This window comes from Lytechinus variegatus, chromosome 2 (assembly GCF_018143015.1).
Source record: "Lytechinus variegatus isolate NC3 chromosome 2, Lvar_3.0, whole genome shotgun sequence".
NCBI lineage: Eukaryota > Metazoa > Echinodermata > Echinoidea > Temnopleuroida > Toxopneustidae > Lytechinus > Lytechinus variegatus.
In genome coordinates this window covers 76,867,028-76,891,337 of record NC_054741.1, presented here as the reverse complement: position 1 = coordinate 76,891,337, position 24,310 = coordinate 76,867,028, and the positions used below count along the sequence as shown (strand labels likewise).

Here is a 24,310-nt window from a genome sequence, read left to right as displayed (position 1 = left end):
AAGAAAATAGTTATATGAAGGAGCCAGTTACATCCAAATGAGAGAGTTGATGATGTCACTCACTATTTCTTTTGTTTTTTTTGTTTGAATTATACAATATTTCAATTTTTACGAATTGGACGATTCGGACCTCCTTGCCTGAAGCACAAAATGTTAAAATAATGGAATTCCACGTGTTCAGGAAGGAATGAAACTTCATTTCACATGATAATGACAAGAAAATCAAAATATTTCATATTTCAAACAATAAAAAACAAAATAGTGAGTGAATGACGTCATTGATTCTCTCATTTGGATGTAGCTGGCTCGTTCATATAACTGTTTTTGTGAAATGAAGCGAAATTTTGAAATGTCATAACTTTTTTATTTTACATCCAATTTTGATGAAATTTTCAGTGTTATGCTTGTTGAATTTTTCTCTTTTTATTCAAATCAAGTTTTTGTTGGGGTGGACTTGTCCTTTAAATGTTAGGTCTTTCCTATACATGTAATTGTAAATTTACATACAGGCCCTGTTACATAAAGACTTACATTTATGTTAACATTGCCATTATGGTAATTACCTGAATAGAGCTCAGCATACATTCAAATCAGAAGTTACCATGGCAAGTTAACTTTTAATGTAAATATTCATGAAACTGGGCCATGGAGTCAGTTAAGAGTAACAAGGCTTTGTGGTTGATAGTGGCTTGAATTTACAACTAATCATACACAATAATTGCAAGCGATTGCAGAAATAAGCTCAACAATCAAAGCTTCATGTTACGAGGCCCTGGGCCTCGTGATTGAAACTATAAATTGATTTTCTATGTTAACGTGATCTCATATTGAAACTTACAATTGATTGCAAATAAGGTTCTTGCAACACCCGAGACACGAAGAAACAGAATACCCAATATTTTGGTATCTCTTCGATAAAACTATGATGAATAACTTTCTCTAGTAGCCTGGCAATGGGTGATAATGCTGTAAAAGTGACATCTTTTTTAAAGCATAATCCTTCATTTAACTGAAAGTCTTGAGTACAACAAATAATATCACCATTAAACATGACTTCAGCAATGAAGTGAATTTCTATATTTGAGGTTACACTTAAAATAAGGCAGACTTTATAACGTCTTCTAACAGAATATAAAAATGCTTATAATTAAAAAATAAATCTTCTGGAAATGATCGTTTTATACATAAATCTTTAGTATATTTACATTTACAATAGAGATACATACTAATATGAAATATAAAATACTGAAGTGTATAGTCTGTACAAAATAACTATATTGTTCACATCTACAAAACTTGAAGAATTGACCTATATGCCTACACAGCTACACAAATAAAAAAGATTTGATAGTACTTTCATTTTCACAAAATATAACATCTTAACATGTCTTGATGCACATATCATAACAGAATATGTTTTGTGTCCACACAGATTTGAAAATTATCAGAAGCTATGGCAACAGGATTCTAAAGCAAGAACAAATGGCCATACTTAATTAAAACTCAATATAAAATATATAAGTAGGTAAGATATAAACAATAAAAGAAAAATAAAAACCAAAACCAGGACATTGACAGCAAACCTTCACTGAAAAAAATGTGTCCTTTAGAAATATTCTACATGTACCATGATACAGCCTTCTCTGTATCTTACTGATAATTTCTTAAGAAATATTTTTTTCTTATCCTGGAGTAAGTGTAACATGGACTAAGCTCAGTGTCATTCCATTTGTTTCACACTACTATCAAATTTTGGAATACAATCGATTGATCTAGTGATGAATACTTATGATTTGTAACAATAGGTGCATACTGTATTTCTATGTGATTTCACCAGGAAATGTGTTGGTGTCTTGCTTTTATATTTGGAGTATTGGCAAACAGAAAAGCACAAACATTCAACCATGCAAAACCTCATAACCCCTCAGGCCCCATGGTTCATTTCCACGGTAGATTAATTACTTTATGCATTGTATGTAGTACACTACCTTTAAATTACTTATGTCAAAATTAAGGTACAACTGACATGATTACCTTCAGATAGTTACACAAGTGAGATGTAAAATTTTAACTTTATCAATCATGATTTGATTTTAATTATTTGACAACAATGAACAAAATAGAAAATATATCGCGAAGCAGCATTTGGGACAAATTTTACAGTGGACACTCAGTATATAGTCAATTATAGAAAAGGACTTTGTTATACAGAATTTCTATAGTAGTATTATGGAGAAAGAGGAGAGAGAGGGTGAGACAGACAGACAGACATGGAACAATGCCTTGTGATAGGAAAGAGTCTTGAGATCTATTTTTATGGAGTCTATATGAGGAATGAAAGTCAAAGAATTTACTAAAAGTATTCATAATCTTCAAACATGATGGATTAAAACACTGCAGATTTTCCCTAATGGGAATATAGATCAAAACAAAAGAAAATTTTTTAAAAAGTGGCAAAGAAAAAAGTTTTCATCAAGAAAAAAACCCTTGGTGGACTCTTTGAATTATGAAAGAAAGATTGCACAGTCAAAATGCTTTTTAATAACTATAGAAATTACCTCAACCAAATGAAATCTGCACTCAAAATATATTTTTCTGTTTTACAATTCGTTAATGTATACATCTTCCCCTCTACAGTGACAATAAAGATGCAGTATACATGGCAAGTAAAAAAAAACCCACAACACCTTAACCATGGCTAATTACTTCAGAAATGACTTCAAAATAGTAAATTTGTAAACATCACATAAAAGAGTGTATTATCCCAAATCATCTGATATTATTTTAGTGCAAGTTATGGTCGTGTGGATGAGGGGGCATTGGTGAAAGAGTGCAAAATAAATTTGTGCCAAAGTAATTTACATACGTGTATTTTATCATTCTTATATTCTATATTGAAAACAGAGGAAATTATTGATGATTCTCTCTCCCTATTGTGTTTTGAGGCAGTATAAAACTACAGCACTTTCGCAGTTACCCATTAGAAGCTGGATTATCATTGCATAATGAACATTTATGTACATGTAGACTATCAGATTTATAATATTACAATTAACCTGGGATTTACAATGTAAATTGGTAGAAACCTCTGACAATCCACTGGGATGCCAAATCCAAAACTTATTATGATTATACACCCAAATTTATATTCCATTTTGATATCATAAAGAAGTTTTACACAAAGGTTCCTAAAATAATGACAACTTGAGTTGGATTACTGTAGAAGAGAGAGAGGAATCAACTCGAAGAGTATTTGTCTCTTCATCAGGCATGTCTTTGGTGTGAATTGATTTTTTTCATTTATCCAAACATGAAGATTTGCTTCAAAATGATTGATACCAACTAGTTTCTAGATAAAACTTTCTTCATATGAATGATGTATATAAACATCTACTTCTCATACAAATATTTCTAGGGTATCCAAAACATGTTTAGGTGTGAGCATTTTTTTTGACTTGCCTGGTAGCATATTCATGATGCAAATATTAGTTTTAAAAACATAATTTGTATAAATTATGAATTGCCATATTCCAATAAAGAATAAATGACCATTATGAAAGTACATGTACTCTACTGTGAATGAGGGTCTTTAGGCTATCATGCCTTGAATATGTGTACTGCTCTTACAACGTACTGCCTACAGATAGGGCACTCATTCATACGCTTGCCACAGTTTGTACACGTGACCATGTGGCCACATTCAAGTAGAACGCAGTCAATCTCAGCATCCATGCAAATCTTGCAAAGAGTGCTCTCTTCTTCATCATCCATTGGTACTTCTTCACCTAAACAGAAGAAAGAAGAACAAACATTCATTAGTATTTTCTAAATTTTTCAAAGGTTTAGCTCACACCAAAAATCAGTCAAATTATACTGTAAAGAAACATTAAACAGCAAGATATGCATACAATTGAAGTATCCTACATGTATTTAGGAATTAGAAATGAATGAACCTGAGCCAAGAGATAATACCGGTACTTTTTAAATTCATGATGCATGCAGCACATGTATGTATTTCAATTCTTTCAATTTTATGCACAAAGAATGTAAAACATGGTTTTATTCATCATGTGATGTGTGAGATCATCATTAATGTAAGTCAGAGAAATTAAATGACATCAGCTGGATTCACCTCTTTAAACAAATTGTGTCATTATAATGTATAACCTATTCACAAAATGATACATATCTTTCTTGCTTTCTAAAAAAAACTGAGATAAAAAAAACAATACATACCTTCCTTTGCAATCCTTGAATCTTTTTTCTCTTCTGTGATGAAATAAAAAGAAAGAAAAAAACACACACACTTTTTATGCATCATTTACACATAATTCACAATACATACCCAGCTGCTCACACAAGACGACGTCACAAATAAACAAAATTGAACTTTGAAAAACTTTTTTTCAATATTTGATGGATTTTTAAAAAATCATTTTATCAGCTAGTTTTACAATTAAACTTTGGTCTGGGTGACCATCCCCTTTAATCATTTTCAAACAACTATGAAATAATCTGCAATTGACCTTTAGAATCCCTGGTAACCTGCAAAAAAATGAAAGCTGCATTTTTGTGTTTGGTACAAAGGAGTATTAAATCCTGATACTGAGGGAATGACGGTGCATGTTTGCTACTGTTTGTTTTATTTTTATTAAACATGTAATGAGTGGTGGAGATTATACATACCCGGTACATGTACAATATGACAATATTGTACATGTATGTAATTGTACTAATGTATTGTAATGAAGAACATACTGAAAATCATTTTCTGTAAACACAAACATGTATGTAGGTATATGTTTATTTGCATAATTTTTTAGAACAAAGAATAACCATATAGAGCGTACATGTAATTGTAACATCCTCCCATGGAGTTAATGGTTAATTTCCTATTTCATCCTCCCATAATTACATGGTATTACGAACAGTGATAATCATAAGAAGGGAATTCCCCCAATGAATTCTCTCCTATCATGCATGTAAAGGTTCAGTGCACATCAATTGCATACACTGAAATACAAGCTCTTGATTCTTCCCTTGCTTGGGACTTTAACAATACACTGTCTACATTAATGCTGCTACATGTACATGGACCTATCCACGGAGGATTATTCTATTGCAACAATAGATAATCCTCCGTGGATAGGTACATGTATGACAATTATACAGAGATACCAACCTCTTGAAAAACAAATCAGATTTTTAAGATATTTTGACATACATGTAGTTCCAACTAGTTCATGCCACATTCATGACACGCTTGTGCATAGAAATTACATGTTCATACAGTATATTTGCGAGTGGTTCACAAATTGTCACATCATTCACTTCATCATGAATCATTTGGGGTATAAGATACATGCAGTACACCATGATTTGTGAATTGCTGTGCATTATGGCCAAACTGCACATGCGTATGCCTGTTTTGCAAGCAATTCTGAGACATGCAGTAATTATGCCCAACCTAATTCTACATGTAGTCTTGATTCTAAGTCGTGAGCTACATGAAGACTAGTAGCTACAGTAATTGTGTGCCTACTTACAATGAGAAAACATGGCACAATTGACCTTGATCATGTGTTCTGAAACTTGTGCAAAATGATCAGTGATACAATTCTGCTCATAATAAGATGAATGCAATAGATTCATTTACTTTGAAAGTTATAACATTTCAAAACTTAACCTTTCCTGCATGGTCAAAGTTCATTGACCCGAGATGACTTTTGACCTTCATCTCATGTGATATGATCAGTAATACTTGATTAATTACCCTTAACCCTAAAAAGACTGGGGGGGGGGCTGATTCTTCAGCCCCCCCTCGACATTTTTCCCGATAAATCTGCCGCGCAAATTTTTTTGACCGCGTCGCTCGCTGACTTTTTACTTTCAAGTCTCGCGCAACTTTTGAGACCACAATTGTGACCCCCAGGTACGCGGTTAAATTACGCAACATTTCGTAAGTGCATGCAGACCCAAAATTACTCAAAAACGTGAATTTGTGTACAAATCCAATGCAAATAGTGTTCTTAGCCAAAATTCATAAATGTATCATTATTTTTCCTTTTACTGCCTAAAATCAATTAATTTTATCTTGTTTATGGTCATAATAAAGTCCCCGACAATTTCCATTGAAAAAAAAATAAAAAACAAAAAGTTGAAAAACAACGAAATACATAAGAAATTTAGAAAACAATAGAATACATAAAAAATAAATGTGATTTTGATTTTTTTTTAAATCAATTTGATCAGATGCCTATCTAGAGTATGTGAAACAAAAATTAGCATTTCAGGGGCATTATTTTATTAATTAGAGCAAACTTATGATTTTACGCATAAATTAGCATAATTAATGAGACATATGAGATTTTTTGCAGAATTTGATGTTATAGTTTTGTAGATAATGCCATGGGTAACGCGTGTGCCAATTTTCGTCGCGATCGCGCGATCGACGGCCGAGATCATAAGGGGGGCTGAATCAGCCCCCCCAGTCTTCTTGGGCGTCGAAATAGCCCAGTCTATTTAGGGTTAAGTCCAAGTTTCATGAACGAGATCAATAAACTTCCCAAGTTATGATGGTATTTCAACAAATACCGCAACATGGTCAAAGTACACTGACCCTAAGTTACCTTTGACCATGGTCATGTGACTAAGTGATAAAAGATATCAAGTTTAATGAATGAGGTCCAGATACTTCCTACATGTACCTGTAAGTTATGATACTTCTAAAGCTTGAACTTGGTTAAGATTTAAATGTTGATACCCCAACATGGTCAAAGTTCATTTACTCTAAAAGACCTTTGACCTTGGTAATGTGATCTGAAACTCATGCAGGATGATCAGTGATACTTCATTACCCTTATATTTAAGTATCCTGAAAAGTTCCATATACTTTCTACATTAAGATGACATTTCAAAAACTTAACCTCAAGTGGTTGACATTTCAGTTTTGACGCCACTGCCAGCGGAAAACAGCACCTACATGTCGAGTACAGTCTCACTCTGTTATGAAGGTGAGACAAAAACCAAACAAACTAAAGCTTAAGCCAAAATTTAACTACCACCCCCACAAAAACTTATCTCAAACAATGAGCAGATAAAAAATGAATATGATTCTCACCTTTCCTTTTACGATGCTCTTTCTCTTCATATAACCTTTTGACTCTGTCCTGGAGTTCATATCTTTCAACGCATCCCTTGTAGTTGACAAAGTTAGCTGTTAATATTTCCTTGAGTTGTTTAATGGAGAGTGAGTCGATGCCTTCTACAGTCTCGACATCACTAAGTGATGCTCGTTTCCTCAATGGTTGGACAGGCGTTTGCTAATGAGGAACAATAGCAATGTTTTTTACATTCAAGAATGTGTATATAAATTACAAATAACCTAGAGATTTAAATGAAGTACTACATGTACATGTATGTCATACCAACAGATTCTAGAGGAGAGAAATGATTTTCAGCCAGCACAGTTGTGTTTTAACCCAAGTAGAATTGGGCAATTTAAAATGTATTGAGCATGGGGGGGGGGGGAATGATGCCCCCTTTCTGATATCTCTGGATTTCTTTGTTTTCAGAAAGTCTTATCAGAATTTATTTAATTTTTTAGTTTTTTCCTTTGTTTTCTTAACCCCAAATTAATTAAGCAGACCAATTAGAATGAAAAATCCATCACCAATTTGGAATTTCATCTCCTATTGACTTGGGACACAAAGTAAAAAATTTCAGTATGAAACTGTCTCAATAAAAGTTGCATGGTATCACAATGCTGTATCCATAAGTTGTGAATTGGGTCTCAAAAGTTGTGCACGACTTCAAAGAAAAAATTCATAAAATTTGCAGCACTGTCTTTGTGCAATTCAAAAAACCATGTGAAGCGTTGAGGGTGTCATCATGCCCCCCCCCCCCCCCCGGCCTATTAGAGTTCATCTGTACTGTAAGAAATATCCATCCAAAAGCAACAAGGGTGTTGCTAAGGCGAGCACATAATACGCCCGTCTCAAACGCGGAAAATGGAGCTATTGGTCAAGCAAGAAGAGTGGAAGATGGCGAATTCCCCTTTGACCTTCTGACCTCAAAATCAATAGAATTGCTAGGATCTATGCTAATATCATATACACCAAACAATATGAGTTTAGGTTAGGTTAAACTGAAGTTATCGTGTTTACAAGGACTTCAAAAGGGTAAGGTGAAAACATGTCACTGTGATCTTGACCTTTGAACTTTTGCCCTCAAAATCAAAAGGCTTGCTGGGATCCATGCTATTATCATACACACCAAATTATATGAGCCTAGGTTAAGTCTAACTGAAGTTATCGTGTTTACAAGGACTGCAGAAGGGTGCAATGAAAATAGGTCACTGTGACCTTGACCTTTTGACCTCAGAATAAATGGCTTCCTGGGATCCATGCTAGTATCATACATACCAAATTAAATGAGCCTAGGTTAAGTTAAAATGAAGTTATCGCGTTTACAAGGAAAAGTTAACGGACGGATGGACACCGAGCGTGATACCGTAATACATGTACGTCCCGTCGAGACGGGCGTATAAAAATTAGTTTGGGGCAGTTCTAACAACTGACTACCTACCCCAAAAAAATAAATACACAAAATAAAATAAGAAAAAAAATGAATAAACAAATCAATAAATTACAAAATATAAATATATAAATTAGATAAATAAATGAAATAAATAAATGAATAAATAAATAAAAGAAAGCAAGAATCTTACTTTTTTCAAAATTGCATAATTCCTTGAATAATGACTTTGTTTGCATTAGTTGCATCTGCCACATCATCCATTTGTGTACAGGGATCATAAACTATGTGTATGTTAAACAGACTTTCTCTTTGTTGGCTCTTACCTCTGTATTCTGAGTGGATGTTGCTTCCTCGTGTTGTTGAGATGGCATGCTCTCTTGGGGAGGTGTTGTAGCTGTGTTTGATGCTGCAGAATTTCCACTAGTCCATGCTGTCCTTGACTGTGATCTCTGGTCATTTCCCTGTGGAGTATTACAATAAAAATTTACCAACAACCAACCACTGATGAAGATGCAGACAGGGAAATCAGCATCACTGTTACAATCCAATCTGACCTACAGGACAAGGTTACAAAACACTGAATAGGGAATGAAATTTATATGGTATATCCAAGTAGGACAATGTGAGCCAAATGATATGCTGTATTTTGTTTCTCCTACAAAAAGACAATTAAATTCTAAAAAAAAACCTTGGAGTGATGTGCAATGTGCAGGAATGTAAACATTCTATTATCAATGAAGGTGATAATACCTGCCCCAAAAGAACAACCTTATATGTGAAACACCATAATATGCAGCTTTGGTAAACAAGAATCTGCCATACATGTAGTTGAATAATGCATTTTAAGCTTCTTACACTGATGTGCATACCAACTACAAAGTCTCATGAGCATTGTGCAAAAACTGAATAAAAACATTCCTCTGCGAGTTTTCCCCTGATACATACATTGCCATAATGTCATTACATGTACCATGGCAAAGCAGTGACCGACAGATTAATAACAGCATTTAGCCCATCTCCAATCAAAGACAAATATACGGTAAGTGACAAGCCTCATGGGCATTGGGCAAAGCTACATGTAAGTAAGATGTACAGTAATTTGATTCCTAGGATTTGCAAGAGACTGTCTGACACCCCAATGGGCATACCAACCATCTCACTACACACTGATATCCCCTTCAAATTTGGTGACAATATAATGAATTCTAAATTCTGCAAGAGCTTCAAAAAAAGTGATTATGTGCTGAAGGCTTCAAGGATTTTCAATCCAAAATGGGAGGAAGTACCATGCATAAACTTTCATGTCTGAAGTTCTCAATCCTAGCAAAATACTGACATAGTCAATGTCCATGCAAACTGTATTTAAACATTGTATTAAATGTGGTTTCACATTCAAATTGGCAGACAATTCATTAGAGATTGAGGGGGACTTACAGAATAACTAGTACTGTTGAATGTGTTGTTGGTCATCCCTTCCCCAGGAGATCCAGTAGATGTATTAGTAAAGAAGTTAAAGTTTGGTGGATCAACACTGCTCCCTGTTCCCTGATCAGACAATCTGGAGAAAATGTCATTGACTATCTCCTCAAACCTCTGGGTCACTCTCTGTCCTTGCGGCTGCTGTTCCTGTTGCTGCTGCTGCTGTGCCTGTGGGTGACTTGCCCGATTTCCAGGCTGTCTTGCTGTGCTGGTCCTGTTGTTCGATGATGTTGAAGCCGAGGACCGTGTCGCCCTTCCCGCATTACCTCGAACCGATGGTTGAGGATGTGCTTGGACATACTGCATCACTAGATCCACAAGATCGTCCTTCTCTCTACAAGACTGGGTTGACACACTATGAGTGTTCAAATACAACCTGAGATCCTTAATCTTCAGGGTCATTAGTTCTGCCCTTGTGGGGCTCTGTTGTATGGCACTGCATGCACTGCAACATTTCCGAGGTTCTTTAATGAAGCAATTGGAGCAGTAGTATTTATCACAGTCTGTACAACGGTACTATAAAACAAAAGGAAAATTTAATTAAGTAATGCTACATGCATGTATCTAAAAGCAAAACAACAAAAAGATAAATAGTTTGGACGTACCACAAAATATATCAATTCTAAAAATGAAATTAAAAAAATTGGTCCTCCTCTATACAGAGCAGATAGACACAGAAATATCAAATTAAATAATTCCACCTCCAAAACAAACTCAATTATGCAAAATTGCAAAACTCCTTACCTTCCTTTTGAAGATATGAAAAGATGTTGAACAGGCTTCACACACCATATTGCAGTTTTCGTCTACAGTTTCCCCGTAAATACTTTGTTGGCTGGATGGCCTACTTGTGGTATTGTCCCCACTTGGGTAGGTTGATGATGAACCTGCTTGGACTCCCACACCAACACTATCACCGGCTTCCCGTGGGCTGACACCGGTAGGGAGACCACCAGCACCGCTATAACAAAATGTGTAGGCTGGGGTTGCCGAAGGACTCACAACAGGTTTGCCTGCACCTGAACCCATGGGATGCAGGTTTGTGGGTGAAGGACAATAGGGTACAGTAGACTCATGTAATCGGCACAAGATTTGAATTGTGGGTGGAAGACAACACAGGTTGGTACAAGCCGGGATTCTCTATGTTTACCTGTCAGCAAGAACAAAATCAACAAAATTGTATATTTTATTTTTGAACTATCAAGGCCTAGGCCTATGCACTTTTTTAGTACCATACTTATGGTATCCTTTTCAACATCCTTGCACAGTGCATCTTCCAAAAACACAATGTGTGGATCTTGGCGAGGTTCGGCAGTTTTTTTTTACAACTCTCAACAACAAAATAAAGTTGCATGTGTAATTAGCATTTTGGCAAAATTTTAAGTTTAGGTTCTTTATGGAATTACAGTAACACAGGGCTTGAATATCATGTACCTGTAATTGATGTTCATGAATAGGCATGAAAAGTATAACATGCAAACATGCTAGTTCAGCATTTTTTTTACTGCTGTGCCACTCATTAGTCATTGCCTGACAAAAATATTATATTACCAGTAATCTTTGGTACCTGTACTGTATAATTCCCTGCAATGTTGCAACATTTGGTTAAAATATCAAGAAAAAGAAAAAGGATTTAAGTGCAGTCCACTTTTGACTTGCACATTCATGTACGGTGTGATTTTTACATATAGTTGCCACTCGGGCAACGGTTTGAGATGGCCCCACTAAAGCAATCAAGCTGCCCAAGCAAGTTCCCATTATTTGGTATCAAAATAAGGTTTATAAAAAATTGTGCACGATCATTCCATTTTGAAAATGGGGGTGATAATTTTTGTTAAAATAAGAGGGTGGTGTTCCAACACAGACCTCTACCCGAGAGGTTTTGAGAATGCAGCTACATGTACACATGTACGTCAATGCACTTTTGTGTACGATCAATGTGTGTGTGCTCATGCGCGATACGGTTGTGTAGTAAAGGTATGTGTTTTGAATCAGTGTCTTAATATTTAGTAATTACCCATAATTACTTTGCCGTTCCGGAAGTGTGTAATTTATGACATTCTTACTTAAAGATCAAGTCCATCCAGCAAAATGTTGATTTGTACATGTATCAATAGAGAAAAATTAAACAAGCATAGGCCTACTGTAATATTGAAAATTTCATCAAAATTGGATGCAACATAAGAAGGTTACAATAGGCCTATTTCAAATTGTTACTTTAACAAAACAGTTATTGGGGTCTACATATTAGGCCTGAGTCGAAACGGTTCCCCGACCGGGCCCCGCCCGTCGCCCTAAAACCCGGTTTTACTTTTTCGGGTTTCGGGTTTTCCACATACAATAACTGCCCATAAAATCCTTTATCATTCCTCCGTGTTTTTATTTCAAACATTCTCCTACCTTCTCAAATCACTGTCATGTACTTTGTGACCAGTTAACCGCCTTTGTGCTCATGCGAAAGCAGCGAAACTTGTGAACTTCATGACCAGAAGACAGAAGTATGTCAACGTCAAATCAATTTGGAAGAGCCGCGCCAATCTACGGCCAGCTATGCCAGCCTTGCCTACGCCACATCGCTGGCGCGCCTACCATACCCACGCCGGGACCCACGCCTATATCTCTGGCCTGAGCACGCAGTTGCGCTGAAGCGGCAAGCGTGTGCGGCCCAAATGAGTAACATTATCTAGAAATACATGTAGTTTCAAATCTAATGCGAATAATGGAAGAATTTATCCCCGAATTTATCATTCCATTTGACAATCAATTGCAATGACTTTTGAACTTGAAGGGCCCCACGTCTAAACAAATTTGGTTTTAGTTAAAATAGACTTACGACGGCCGATGGGAAGTTTTGTAATCATGCTTCTCGTCGAAGAAAATGGAACATGATTAATGCAGCGGGCAGACATAATCCATATGCTTGGCGAGACAGAACAAGTGGAAGGCGTTTATGTTAATGTCTCCCCTTTGCATGATCGCACGTGCTCTGCTTGTTCAATCCAGGGACCTAACCTTGCTTTTTCGGTTTCTGGAGTGTGGTTTCGTTCTTGGGGCAATATTATGTAATGTGTTAGGTCATGTACTCTGTTATCATGTTTCGTTCAAATTCAGAAGCGTTTTGCCCTGGCTTATCATGAAATTCTTTATTTCCCTTCACTACTATTTCGATCCTATCCTAGGCCCTAGCTAGAAGTACAACTCTGACACTACTTATTTTTCCAATGGCGATCGTATTCGTTTGATCATTTTGATGGTATTCATAAGTGGTTTTCAAAAAAATAATAAAATTTACTAGACAGCTAGTATATTGTTAATAAATGAGTTTTGACTTTTGAATAATGGCAAATTGGCAATGATTAATGAAAATGACGAATATGATGATGATAATAATGATAAGATAATGATAATGAATGATGGTGGCAGCGGTGGTAACTATGATGATGTTATCAACTGAATCATGGTTGCAATGATGATGGTGGTCACTGCCTGAATGGTGAAATTCGTTATGATGATCATGAATTGTGATTTTGGAGATGGCCATGCATGGAAAGTGATGATGACTGTGATGAGAAATGAGAATGATGATGATGTTGCAAAAATAAAATCAAGAGCTACATGTAGTTTGGAGTTTGGACAAAGACAGTCATTTCCATGACGGGAAGGCAAAAGTTGAACATGAGGTGCATGGCTGTTAAATCAAAGGGCAGACATTATCCCATTCCATTGTTTATGTTGTGCGCAAAAAAAATCTCTTTCGTCCATGTGGTTTTTTCGGGCCTTTTTGGCACATCCCGCCCCGCCCGCCCCCCCCCTCTTTCTCCTTCTCTCCCTTTTCCTCTCCCCGCTCTCTTGCACTCGGCTCATTGCACTGTGCGATATCCAGAATCATGACTGGGCGAGTTTAATTTGAGGTAGGTGTGTTTGCTAGCGCTAGCACATGCGTAGATCTTTCTCTTTGTTCGAGTTTATTGGGATTATGCATAACCAAGATCGTCGATATCGCGTCGGAAGCAGGCATTGCCAGGCAAGATCGAACATGACAAGAAAAATGTAAGCTGCTGTGATTTTTTTGTGTGTGATTTAATATTTCATATTCAAAAATAGGAATAGTTGAATTTTGCTTAACTTTTTTTAAAAGTTAAATCTTGTCCGAATCATCGCTTTCTCGGCGCTTGCTTCCCCCGTGTATCATCGGTTCTCATACAGGCAGCGCCATAGCAGTCAAAGTTTCAAAGAAATATGATTCTAATTTTTCGGGTACCCGGTCCCCGCCCGTTTTTTCCCATTCAAACCCGGTTTGAGGAAAACCCGCGATGACTCAGGCCTACTACATATGTCGCAATACTTTGTGACATTCAAACGAGAGACCAATGAAATCCCTCACTAGGCCCCCTATTTCTTTTTTTTTAATTACATGTAGGCCTATACAATATAATTGCAATCGCAGAATGAGGCTCACCAAAATGGACTTGATAAAGTTGTACATAGACCCATAATACTTGAAAGTGTTGCATACTACATGTAGTAATATTAAAGTTTTGGAAGCATACATACGTACATGTAGGACCAGTAATCCCCAGTGCCTTCACTTTTAAGTTTCTAGGCATCATGTTGACGAATGTTCCAATCTGGGGAATATGTTCCAATAATTACAATCATACTAGAGACAACCCTAGGTGACGAGGGGCAAATAAGCTTCCAGCTTTATGTCTCTACATCCAAGTACATCAACAATGTTACTGTCTGGATATTATGGGATGAACAAACATTTGCTAACATTAACAGCAAACATTCATGACATTGTCATAAGGTATATATTGCTAATCAGAACCGCAATGCATTATGGGATCGCAAATGGGGCAGTAAGCTAGTTCTGTGCACGCGCACTGTCCACTAGTGCACATGTGCAACGGCCCCCTTTTGCGAACTCAGTCAAAGTTCTGATTAGCGATAATTGTCTCAAGACGATATTTCATTTCAGAAAAAAAAAATATTAGGCCAATTAAAAAAGAAAGTAGTTGATCGTCCGGGTTTTTTTGAGAGCGGTGATGAGGGAGGTCCTTACTATTTGCTATCTTACTATTTTTTTTAAAAACAAGGAGGCATTTTCTCGGCCCGTTTTTTGACATCAGTGATGAGGGAGGTCCTTAATATATACTATTTTTTTTTTCTATTTTTTATATGGTTGTCAGGCCATGTCAAGCTACATGTAGAAATATGTGATCGATGCAGGCTCAATCTTAAAAACAAATAAGTAGAAATGTGCATAATATATATACATACAATTGATTGGAAATCTATGGAAAATGTATTATGCGATAAAAATCTATTGATGTATTTACATACATGTATGTATACTGATGCAGAGCTGCCAACCTGAACAAGAACATTTCAGTATTTTTAAAGCTGAAAATCAGTATTTTGGGGAGGAAATCAGTATTTTCAAAGAAATACCATAGGACAACACAGAAAACTGAAACTTGAGAAATCAGTATTTTGCATGAAACCATCAGTATTCTTCTCATTTTTCAGTACTAAATACTGAAAATCCGTACTACTTGGCAGCTCTGCCGATGTTCATGTCAAGTGAATGATTTAAACATTATTCTATATTAATATATATGTAAAGGTAAAAAATGCATGGGGGTGAGGTCATTTTTATTACCATGGAGAAATTTTTAGTTTTCCAGAGCCAATCTCTTTTTTTAGCTCTGGCCTCTGGGCATGGTTTCACATCACAATTTTCCAGCTGCTTGTATATTCATTTACATGTTGTTTAATACTTTTCAACTTTTATTAATTTTTTAATTGATATCAAATGTTAAATGATGATTGAATTAATTGTTAATTGTTCACATAATGTTTATTATTCCATGTTTGTAACTGTTAGTGTTAGATCTACTACCAGTAACTAATTTTTTACAATTTTCCATCAAATTGAATAGCTCAAGGAAGAATAAAGTTTATCAAATTTGAACAGAATTGGCACTTCTTGGAATCCCATGAATAATTTCCAATCTTGATAAAGAATAACCCACTTGAAATTATTTTTTTAAATATTCAATGCACTGCCTGCTGACGTTAGAAAACTCGCCAGAAAATTCAATTCATTTCACAAATTCACATGTTGTGCCAGCGCAGTCAATAACATCATCCCAGCACACAAGTCATGCAGTCAACCACCGTAACACACATCGAAGTACAGGTGCTATCACTCACCAAAAAACCCGCCGAAATACAAATTTACGTCATTAAAATTGATTTTTCTGCGCCATATTTCCAAAGCATGTGACGGATTAGTTCAGATTCAGGAAGCGGGGTCCCCGAAAATGCACTAAAAATGAAGAAATCCGTGATCTTTCCTGAGTTTGCAAACTTCATTTTCTCACTAATTTATGATAGTATCTTCAAAATTCCAATAGAAAACCAAATCACTTCTTTCTTTCTTGCAATTACGGCGATATCAGCCTTTTTTTTGAAGTTGCGAGAGAGATCCCAAACTCAAAGCACATGAGAGCAAATCGCTCGCCAATTTAGGATTTTTTTCGCTATTCAGCAGCCATAAAAATAGTAAATATCAAGAAAATTGATGCTGCAATGAAAAAGGGAACATCAAAAAAGGAACATCACAATTTTTTTTTTGCCAATTTTTGAAAATAGTAGCCTAGATCTAGATTCTAGGCTTAAAGTTAATAGCAAAAAATTCCATGCAGCGGCCAAAATAGATGCGCGCGAGGATGATCAACTTTTTTTACTTGGCCTTATATTAAGCCTAGGCCTATTTAACAAACATTGATGCAAAATTCATTTTGTGAAAAGGCCACACTTTAGAACAAAAATTATTGCAGTAAAGTCCAATTCCAGCATTGTGTTACCATCGACCATCCCGCCTTCCTGGGCTGCCGGCTGCCGCCGGCCCCGCTGGCGCGGCGTCTACCTACGGACCTTCAGCCACTGCTCGCTCAGTCACTGTCTTTTCTCTTGTCACACTCACTTGCGTTCTCTCTAAGTTTAAGTTTATGACTCTTTTACTCACCGTAATAATCAATTATTGTCGTTGTTTGAAGGTAACATTACTGCAGATCTAATTCCCGCATCATGAATCCACGAAACTACGTCTGAAAATGCCAAATCAATAATAATTCTACATCTGACAACGGTAAATTCATCAATTGGAATCTCTGTCGTACGTAAGGACTACCGTACCGTATACGTACTATTTGCACACAACACAGATACAAGGCAACAAGGAGTGCAATCGCAAATCGAAAGCAAGTTACACGCACACGTACGCTTGCGCAAATGAGCAGATTCCAACTGTACGAAGGTAAAATAAAATAACTGAAAACATTTTGTAGTGCTAACGAAAATAAAGTTGCCAATTCATGGAGTTTTCGCCGGTTTTTAAATTGGGAATAATCCTCGAAAATTGTAATTTTTTTGCTAATTTTATAAAATATTGTTTTTTTTTTATTAAAGGTGGAGTTATTTTCAGGGACGGGGGTGTGCATCCGACACGGAGCATTTAATGAAAACCAAAATGACGCCCCCCCCAAAAAAAAAAGTGAAAAAGAAAGTTTATGGATCGCTCTAAAATATGTTACCATTTGCTCTGAAATGGCAGAAAGGTTCCCACTCTGGCCCAGTCCCGCAAGAAAATTTAGATTTGATACCCCAACGAAGAAAGTTTCACAACCCCAGCACGATCGACAAAAAAGAAACAAAAAAGAGAAACCAATATGAAAGAAATCAAATAAAGAAAAAGTGAAATATAGTAGTATATTTTGAATAAAATGTCAAACAATTTGTAATAAATTGTGATATATTATTAAAGGTCGAGTCTGACCCAGCAAAATATTGATTTGAATACATAGAGAAAAATCAAACTATAGCATAACGCTGAAAATTTCATCAAAATTGGATGCAGGCCCCTAATAAGAAAGTTATATGGCGTTTTAAAGTTTCGCTTATTTTTCCCCACAAAACAGTGATATGCACAACTGCAGTGACATGCAAATGAGTCAGTTGATGATGTCCATCACTCACTATTTCTTTTGTTTTCTATTGTTTGAATTATACAATATTTCATTTTTTACAGATTTGACCATAGGGACCGACTTGACTGAACCATATAACCAGGGGCGTCTATCGATTTTTCAGATGGGGGGGGGGGCAAAATCATGAATCAACGTTCCAATTTGAAAGGCGCTTGATCACTAACAATGCGAGCGCGAAGCGCGAGCTGATATTTTTTAGTATGACATGAAAACAGGAAAAATGTACCTAATGATTAGGTTTGTTTGTAGTAACTCATGAGGAGGATGGATACATGACTAGAGAGCGAGCTGAAATTTCTTTATATTCTGACCTGAAAGCTTGATATTCTAAGCATTTTTGGTAACAATGATTAAGATGGGTATCTAGAAGAACAATAGATGCGAGCAGGCGCGTACGCAGGATTTTTGACAGGGGGGGGGGGGGGTTCGAGCTGATTTTTTTTTTATCTCCCGCCCAGTCTCTAAAAAGTGATGAGCGGGGGGGGGGGGAGGTGATGATTTTTTTTCCTTTTTTTTCAGCGCTGCAAATAAGACAATAACATTTAAGTGGGGATGGGGTATGTAACAGTGCGGTCATGACCTAGTCTGCTGGGCAAACCCTTCACTCAAAATAAGGGTCTGAATGTGCAGCCTACTCATGCCTTGTGTACTGAAGGCTCTCGAACAGCAAGTTTTGTATGTGCTAGTCTTTGCGTGGATGCACACTTGTTAATCAAAGTTCCAATGAGGGTCTGTGCCTGCAGACTAGTCATGACCCGCGAGCGAGCAGAAATGTTCTCGTTTTTGCGTTGAAAACATAACCTTTTTGTCAATAGTTTGTTGGTATCATAGTCGATGCTACATGTCCTTCGGATCGTAGCACTCATGATATGGCCTTGATCAGAACACTTGAAACTTGAGAAATGTCATGAATAATTACGAGCGAGCGGAGCGAGCGAGCCGAAATGTTTGCGTTTTTCCGTCAAAACATACAATTCTTCTCAATAGCTTGTTGGTAATGATTACATATTAGTTGATGATACATGTCCTTCTGCTCGTAAGTCTCATGATTTGGCCTTGATCAAGAGACTAGAAACTTAAGAAATTTCATAAAATTACGAGCGAGCGGAGTGAGCGAGCCGAAATTTTCGCTTTTTCCCGTCAAAACATACATTTCTTGTCAATAGTTTGTTAGTAAATCAAGTATTAGTCGATGCTACATGTCCTTCTATTTGTAACACTCATAATCCGGCCTTGAACAGGAGACTAGATACTTATGGAATTTCATAAATTATTACGAGCAAGCGGAGCGAGCTAACCGACATTTTAGCGTTTTCCGTCATTTTGGTTTTCATGTTGGTAAAACATATTTTGTAAGAAAACGTATGTCTTTGTCTTGGTTCACTTGTATTCATAAGTATACATCATGATAATCATGTATGGCCTTGTTAATGGCGATACCGTGATCATGTCGGCGACATGCGGAAATAAAAGATATAATAAAATGGAGCGAGCGAAGCGAGCGAAAAATTTTTCTGTGTTTTTCGTCGGAAACATGAGATTCTGTTCATTATTGCTGTCATATACATTATTGGGTAGGGGAACTGTCCGTAACCAGACCAAGGAGTTATCAGGCTCTTGCCCGATAACTCCTTGACCAGACCGACCTCTGGGGAGACAAGCAAAAAAAAAAAAAAAATGGATGCGAGCGCGAAAAAGCAGACATTTTGAGCACGATTTTAAATCAAAATCGAGTTGGTATCTCAATCTCGCTTGCTGATTTCAGTGTAGCATTACAATTTTATTTTATTTTTAGTTGCACATGCGGAATTATTGGGGGGAGGGGCAAAACGATATGTTTGCCCCCAATATTTTCATTTTTGGGGCGATCGCCCCCCTGCCCCCAGGATCGACGCCTCTGCATATAACAATGCTAATCAGTGGCGTACCTAGGATTTTCCAAAGGGGGGGCAAATTCGTCCACCAAAAAAAATAAAGGACATTTCGCACCAGAAAAGAGACAAGCAAAAAAAATGTTCAGGGAGGAATTAGTCACTGTTTCACTTGACAATGAGGAAAAAATTTGAATATTTTATAAAATAAAATACAAAAGAAATAGTGAGTGTATGACGTCATCAGTCTCCTCATTTGCATACCGACCAGGATGTGCAGATAACTGTTTTGTGATAAGCGAAACATAAATCATTTTACATACGATTTTGATGAAATTTTCAGTCTTATACTTGTTGGATTTTTTTTCTTTTTATTCAAATAAATTTTGGTTGGGGTGGACTTGTCCTTTGATAACAATCTGCTTTTATGTAGCGCTTAATACATCAGAACGACGTGTCTATCAGGGGCGTCGATCCGTTTTTCAGATTGGGGGGCAAAATCATTAACGTTCCAAAGGCGCTCGATCGTACAAGACACCCATCCACACATCCTCACACATACACACACACACACGCATATATATATATCTCTCACCAAAAAATAAATGCGAGCGCGAAGCGCGAGCTGATTTTTTTTTTAGTATACTGACAGGAAAAGCGTGCCTGTTTGTAAATCATGAGGAGGATACATATCTCACTACACAGATAGTACGTGACCTGAAATTTATATTCTGACCTGAAAGCTTGATATTCTAAGCATTATTGGTACTCATGATTAAAATTAGTATCTAAAAGAAAAATAGATGCGAGCGCGAAGCGCGAGCTGAAAATTTTGATATTTCGATCTGAAAATATGACAGTTTAATGGAAGTTTTTGATAAAGAACAAGATATAGAAAAGAAAAGATGATTGCAAATCAAAGCAGGAGTTCTTTTGAAGCTTAAAACTGAAAATGGGACATTTACATTTACCTATTTAATCATGAAAAGTATGTGTTTTTGCTACAGAAATGATGCGAGCGCGAAGCGCGAGCTAAAAAATTTTATATTCCAATCTGAAAAGCAGACATTTTGAGCACGATTTTAAATAAAGAACGAGTTGTGTATCTCAATCTCGCTTGCTGAACATTACAATCTTGGTTTTTGTTGTTGGTATGTCTGGAATTATCGAGGGGGGGGGGGCAAAATTATATGTTTGCCCCCCCCAATATTTTCATTGGTGGGGCGATCGCCCCCTGCCCCCCAGGATCGACGCCTCTGGTGTCTATAAAGGCTTTACAGATATATTATTATACCCTGGTCATCGGATTCAATCAGTCATTCCCGTACACAATGTATGCACATACTCCACTCCCTGGGAGTATTATATTATTGAAAAAATATATATCACATTTTACCCTATTCTTCTCTCTTCCTTTTTTTGTCTTAATAATTTATTTCTTTTGGGGGATGGGGGGCAAGAAAGGGTCAAATTGGAAAAAAAACCTCTTATTTGTAAAGGTATATACAACTTTGGAATTCCCTCCCTAATGATGTTAAATCGGTTAAGAATTCGTCGCACGCACCACGAACCGTCCTCTCTGCGCAGATACAGTGCGCTATAGATCGCGCCCCGCGATTTCACCACGAACCGTTCTCTGTTATATATACGATGCAGAAGCGGATCTAGAGGGGGGGGGGGGGTGCAACTCTCCCCCCCCCAAAAAAAAAAAAAAAATCCGGGGACCATTTTTTTAAACTTGTAACTTTATTTTATTCTATTTCTGCGTATTTATTTCATTTATTATTATTATTTGTGCATTCTTGACGACAATGTGCAATACTAAGGAACGATATACCTACTGACTTTAATGACGCATTATCAGTAATCTAGCCAATAAGATGGGAGCCTAATGTTCGGAGGGGTCATCTTTTGCTAAAAATAACCATCTTCGTTTTCTATAATTCTATTATTTGTACAGCTTGTCATTATTTCCTAGTTGATAAAGGATATATAACAAGTAGCTCCATGTCAGTCACTAAAGAAATGGGGATTCCCTTCCTCAGTATGCGGAATTATTCTCCTTGAGCATGGATAGTTTCTACCAGTTTTTGAGTAACACGGAAATAGTATTTCTATTGAATTAAAGTTATCTTCAACAATACAGTTCCAAATGCAATTATATGTTCTGTAAAGATAGTATATTTCAATGATGACAATATATTGTCATTTGTTCTCTTAGGTTATAGCACATATTTCAAGAGAGCGATAGCTGTGCCCTTTCTAGCTTCAGCCAAGGTCTGACAGAACGATTCTCCCCAGAAAACCGATGCATGAGGTCCATTATGGGACTTCTTCCGAGCGTACTCCTGACTAACGCAGAGGCTCTTGACGAATAGATGCAGGAGCTGATGTTCTGGGAAGCAGATCTTCCTTCACCAGAAAACATAAAGGTACCATTTTCTCCCAGTTTTCTTATTCTTATGACCTTCAATATTGGGTGGGGGCTGATTTTATGGGTCATGAAGGGGGGGGGGGGAGGATATATCCCCATCCCCCGGGATCATCGACACCCACCATGCAGAAAACAGTTGTATACTTATGCTGGCACTTGAATGTACTCAATATTAATAATTGTTTGACACCAAGAGACAGCACTGTGATATTTAATATATTTATGTTTCAGGCAGAGATCCAGAGCTGGACAAGATTTTTTTTTCAAAACATGGACAAAGCTCAGCTTCCTGAGAACTTGGTTGACTGCCTGGGACATGCAGATGAGGACTTTTTTTCCTAACAGCAGGACGCTGATCATTCTGGGCTGCACGTCTCCAGTCACCAGCTGCGAGGCTGAACGTTCTTTTCGGCACTCAAGAAGAGTAAAGACATATCTTCGATCGACTAAGGGGGAAGAGAGGCTTGCTGGACTCACCCTCATGGCTATCCACTACCAGGCAACCCTGCAGCTAATTAAGTTCCAGCAAAATAGTTCAGGGATTTGTACAGAAACATCCAAGGCGTCTCATCTGCCAGTCCATCATATTTGACTGAGATTTGCCAGTGAGTATCAGCGACAAGCTGTTCATAATAAAAGTATTAGGCTAACAGTGCTTATTCCAAGGTTAACTGACCTTACATTGCAGGAAAATGCAACTTAATTTTACAAATTTTCATGGGGGTTAATTTGGCAACGACCTCTATACCAAAAATAGTGGTGTTTTGGATGCAATAAAACGCCATTTTCACACACAGATTTTCAAAAATTTTCCCTCCCCCTCGCTCGCTCCGCTCGCTTGGACTCGGTCGCTACGCTCCCTCGCGTACCACCCAACCCCCCACTTTATAAAAAGCTGGCTCCGCCACTGCGATGCCCACTGTGGCGTAAATAATTCACTTCAAGAAAATGTAAAGATACGGAATGAAACTTTGGAACCTGAATTATCGAACAAAGACACCGGTAAATAATTTGCTCTCCTTGTAGGTGCACTTATTGCTGGTTTTAATGCGTTCTCTGGAAAACTAACTTTCGCATCAAATTGCGCAGAGAGGGTGGTTCGTGGTGCGTGCGACGAATTTTTCACATTTAAAAAGAGTATTGAAGCAACATTAAAAAAAATTCCCCACTCTGTAATGTTAATTATTATATCGTGTATTCTTTTATATATATATATATATATATATATATATATAACTATGTAGTGATGATCTATTTAATCATTAACTTGTTTTTATGATGTTTTTTCATCGATTTTGTTGATTGCGTGAAGTTTGATGTCAAACTTATTTTTCTTTGTTATATCAAGTTTTACGATTCATAAATCGTATATTCGTTCCGATGTATTAAGCGCTATATAAAAGCGGAGTATGGAGTTATGATCTTTTCATCAACTTGTTTTACAATATTATTTTCATCATCTTTTGTTGATTGTTTGAAAGTTTTGATGTCACACTTATTTGTTTTTGTCTTTTTATACATTAAGGTTTACAATTCATCTTGTTAATTTTGTGGGCTAGACTTAATTGATGTAGTTTGTAAATTTGTATAGGTGTTTTTCATTATTTATGTACTTTGTCATCAATTACTTATGTTAAGACCCCATTGGAAATAAGCTATCTCGGCTTTCATGGACTATCATGTCCAGGTATATACTTTACATTATTCATGTATTTCTTATATTTTACCTGACAAATAAAATCAATCAATCAACCAACCAACCAACCAACCCCCGGTCCCAAGCCCCCCCCCCCATCTGTACGCCAGTGGTTTTTTTTGCATAAAATATGTCAAAATTGTTGAGTAGGGTCATTTTGTCGGGAGGGGGTGGGAAATATATTATTAACATCAATATTGCGTGAAATTACATGGCCCTGAGACGGGGGTACTAC

At 36.7% G+C, this 24,310-nt stretch overlaps 1 protein-coding gene and 1 long non-coding RNA gene across 2 annotated transcripts; one reads left to right on the top strand and one right to left on the bottom strand.

Annotated features, from left to right (window-relative positions):
- Window positions 1–991: 991 nt before the first annotated feature.
- On the bottom strand, window positions 992–17,221 carry LOC121409098 (E3 ubiquitin-protein ligase RNF34-like). Its single transcript, XM_041600916.1, has 7 exons — window positions 17,054–17,221; window positions 10,762–11,167; window positions 9,973–10,533; window positions 8,862–8,999; window positions 7,121–7,322; window positions 4,237–4,269; window positions 992–3,785 (listed from the first exon to the last, which is right to left on the bottom strand). Exons 2-7 carry the CDS (start codon window positions 11,044–11,046, stop codon window positions 3,598–3,600), a joined length of 1,407 nt encoding a protein of 468 aa, XP_041456850.1. The 5' UTR covers window positions 11,047–11,167; window positions 17,054–17,221; the 3' UTR covers window positions 992–3,597.
- A 38-nt stretch (window positions 17,222–17,259) lies between these two features.
- On the top strand, window positions 17,260–23,121 carry LOC121409099. The gene is made up of 3 exons (XR_005969117.1): window positions 17,260–17,344; window positions 22,167–22,377; window positions 22,611–23,121. It is a non-coding gene; the product is annotated as an uncharacterized LOC121409099 (long non-coding RNA).
- Window positions 23,122–24,310: the final 1,189 nt, after the last annotated feature.

Excerpts from the sequence above, each read along its gene's own strand:
- LOC121409098 (XM_041600916.1), bottom strand. The coding sequence starts at position 11,046 with ATGGGTTCAGGTGCAGGCAAACCTGTTGTGAGTCCTTCGGCAACCCCA. Across the intron at positions 10,534-10,761 it reads TTCATATCTTCAAAAGGAAG|TACCGTTGTACAGACTGTGA; the intron begins GTAAGGAGTTTT and ends TTTGTTTTATAG. Across the intron at positions 3,786-4,236 it reads TTCAAGGATTGCAAAGGAAG|GTGAAGAAGTACCAATGGAT; the intron begins GTATGTATTGTT and ends TCTTCTGTTTAG.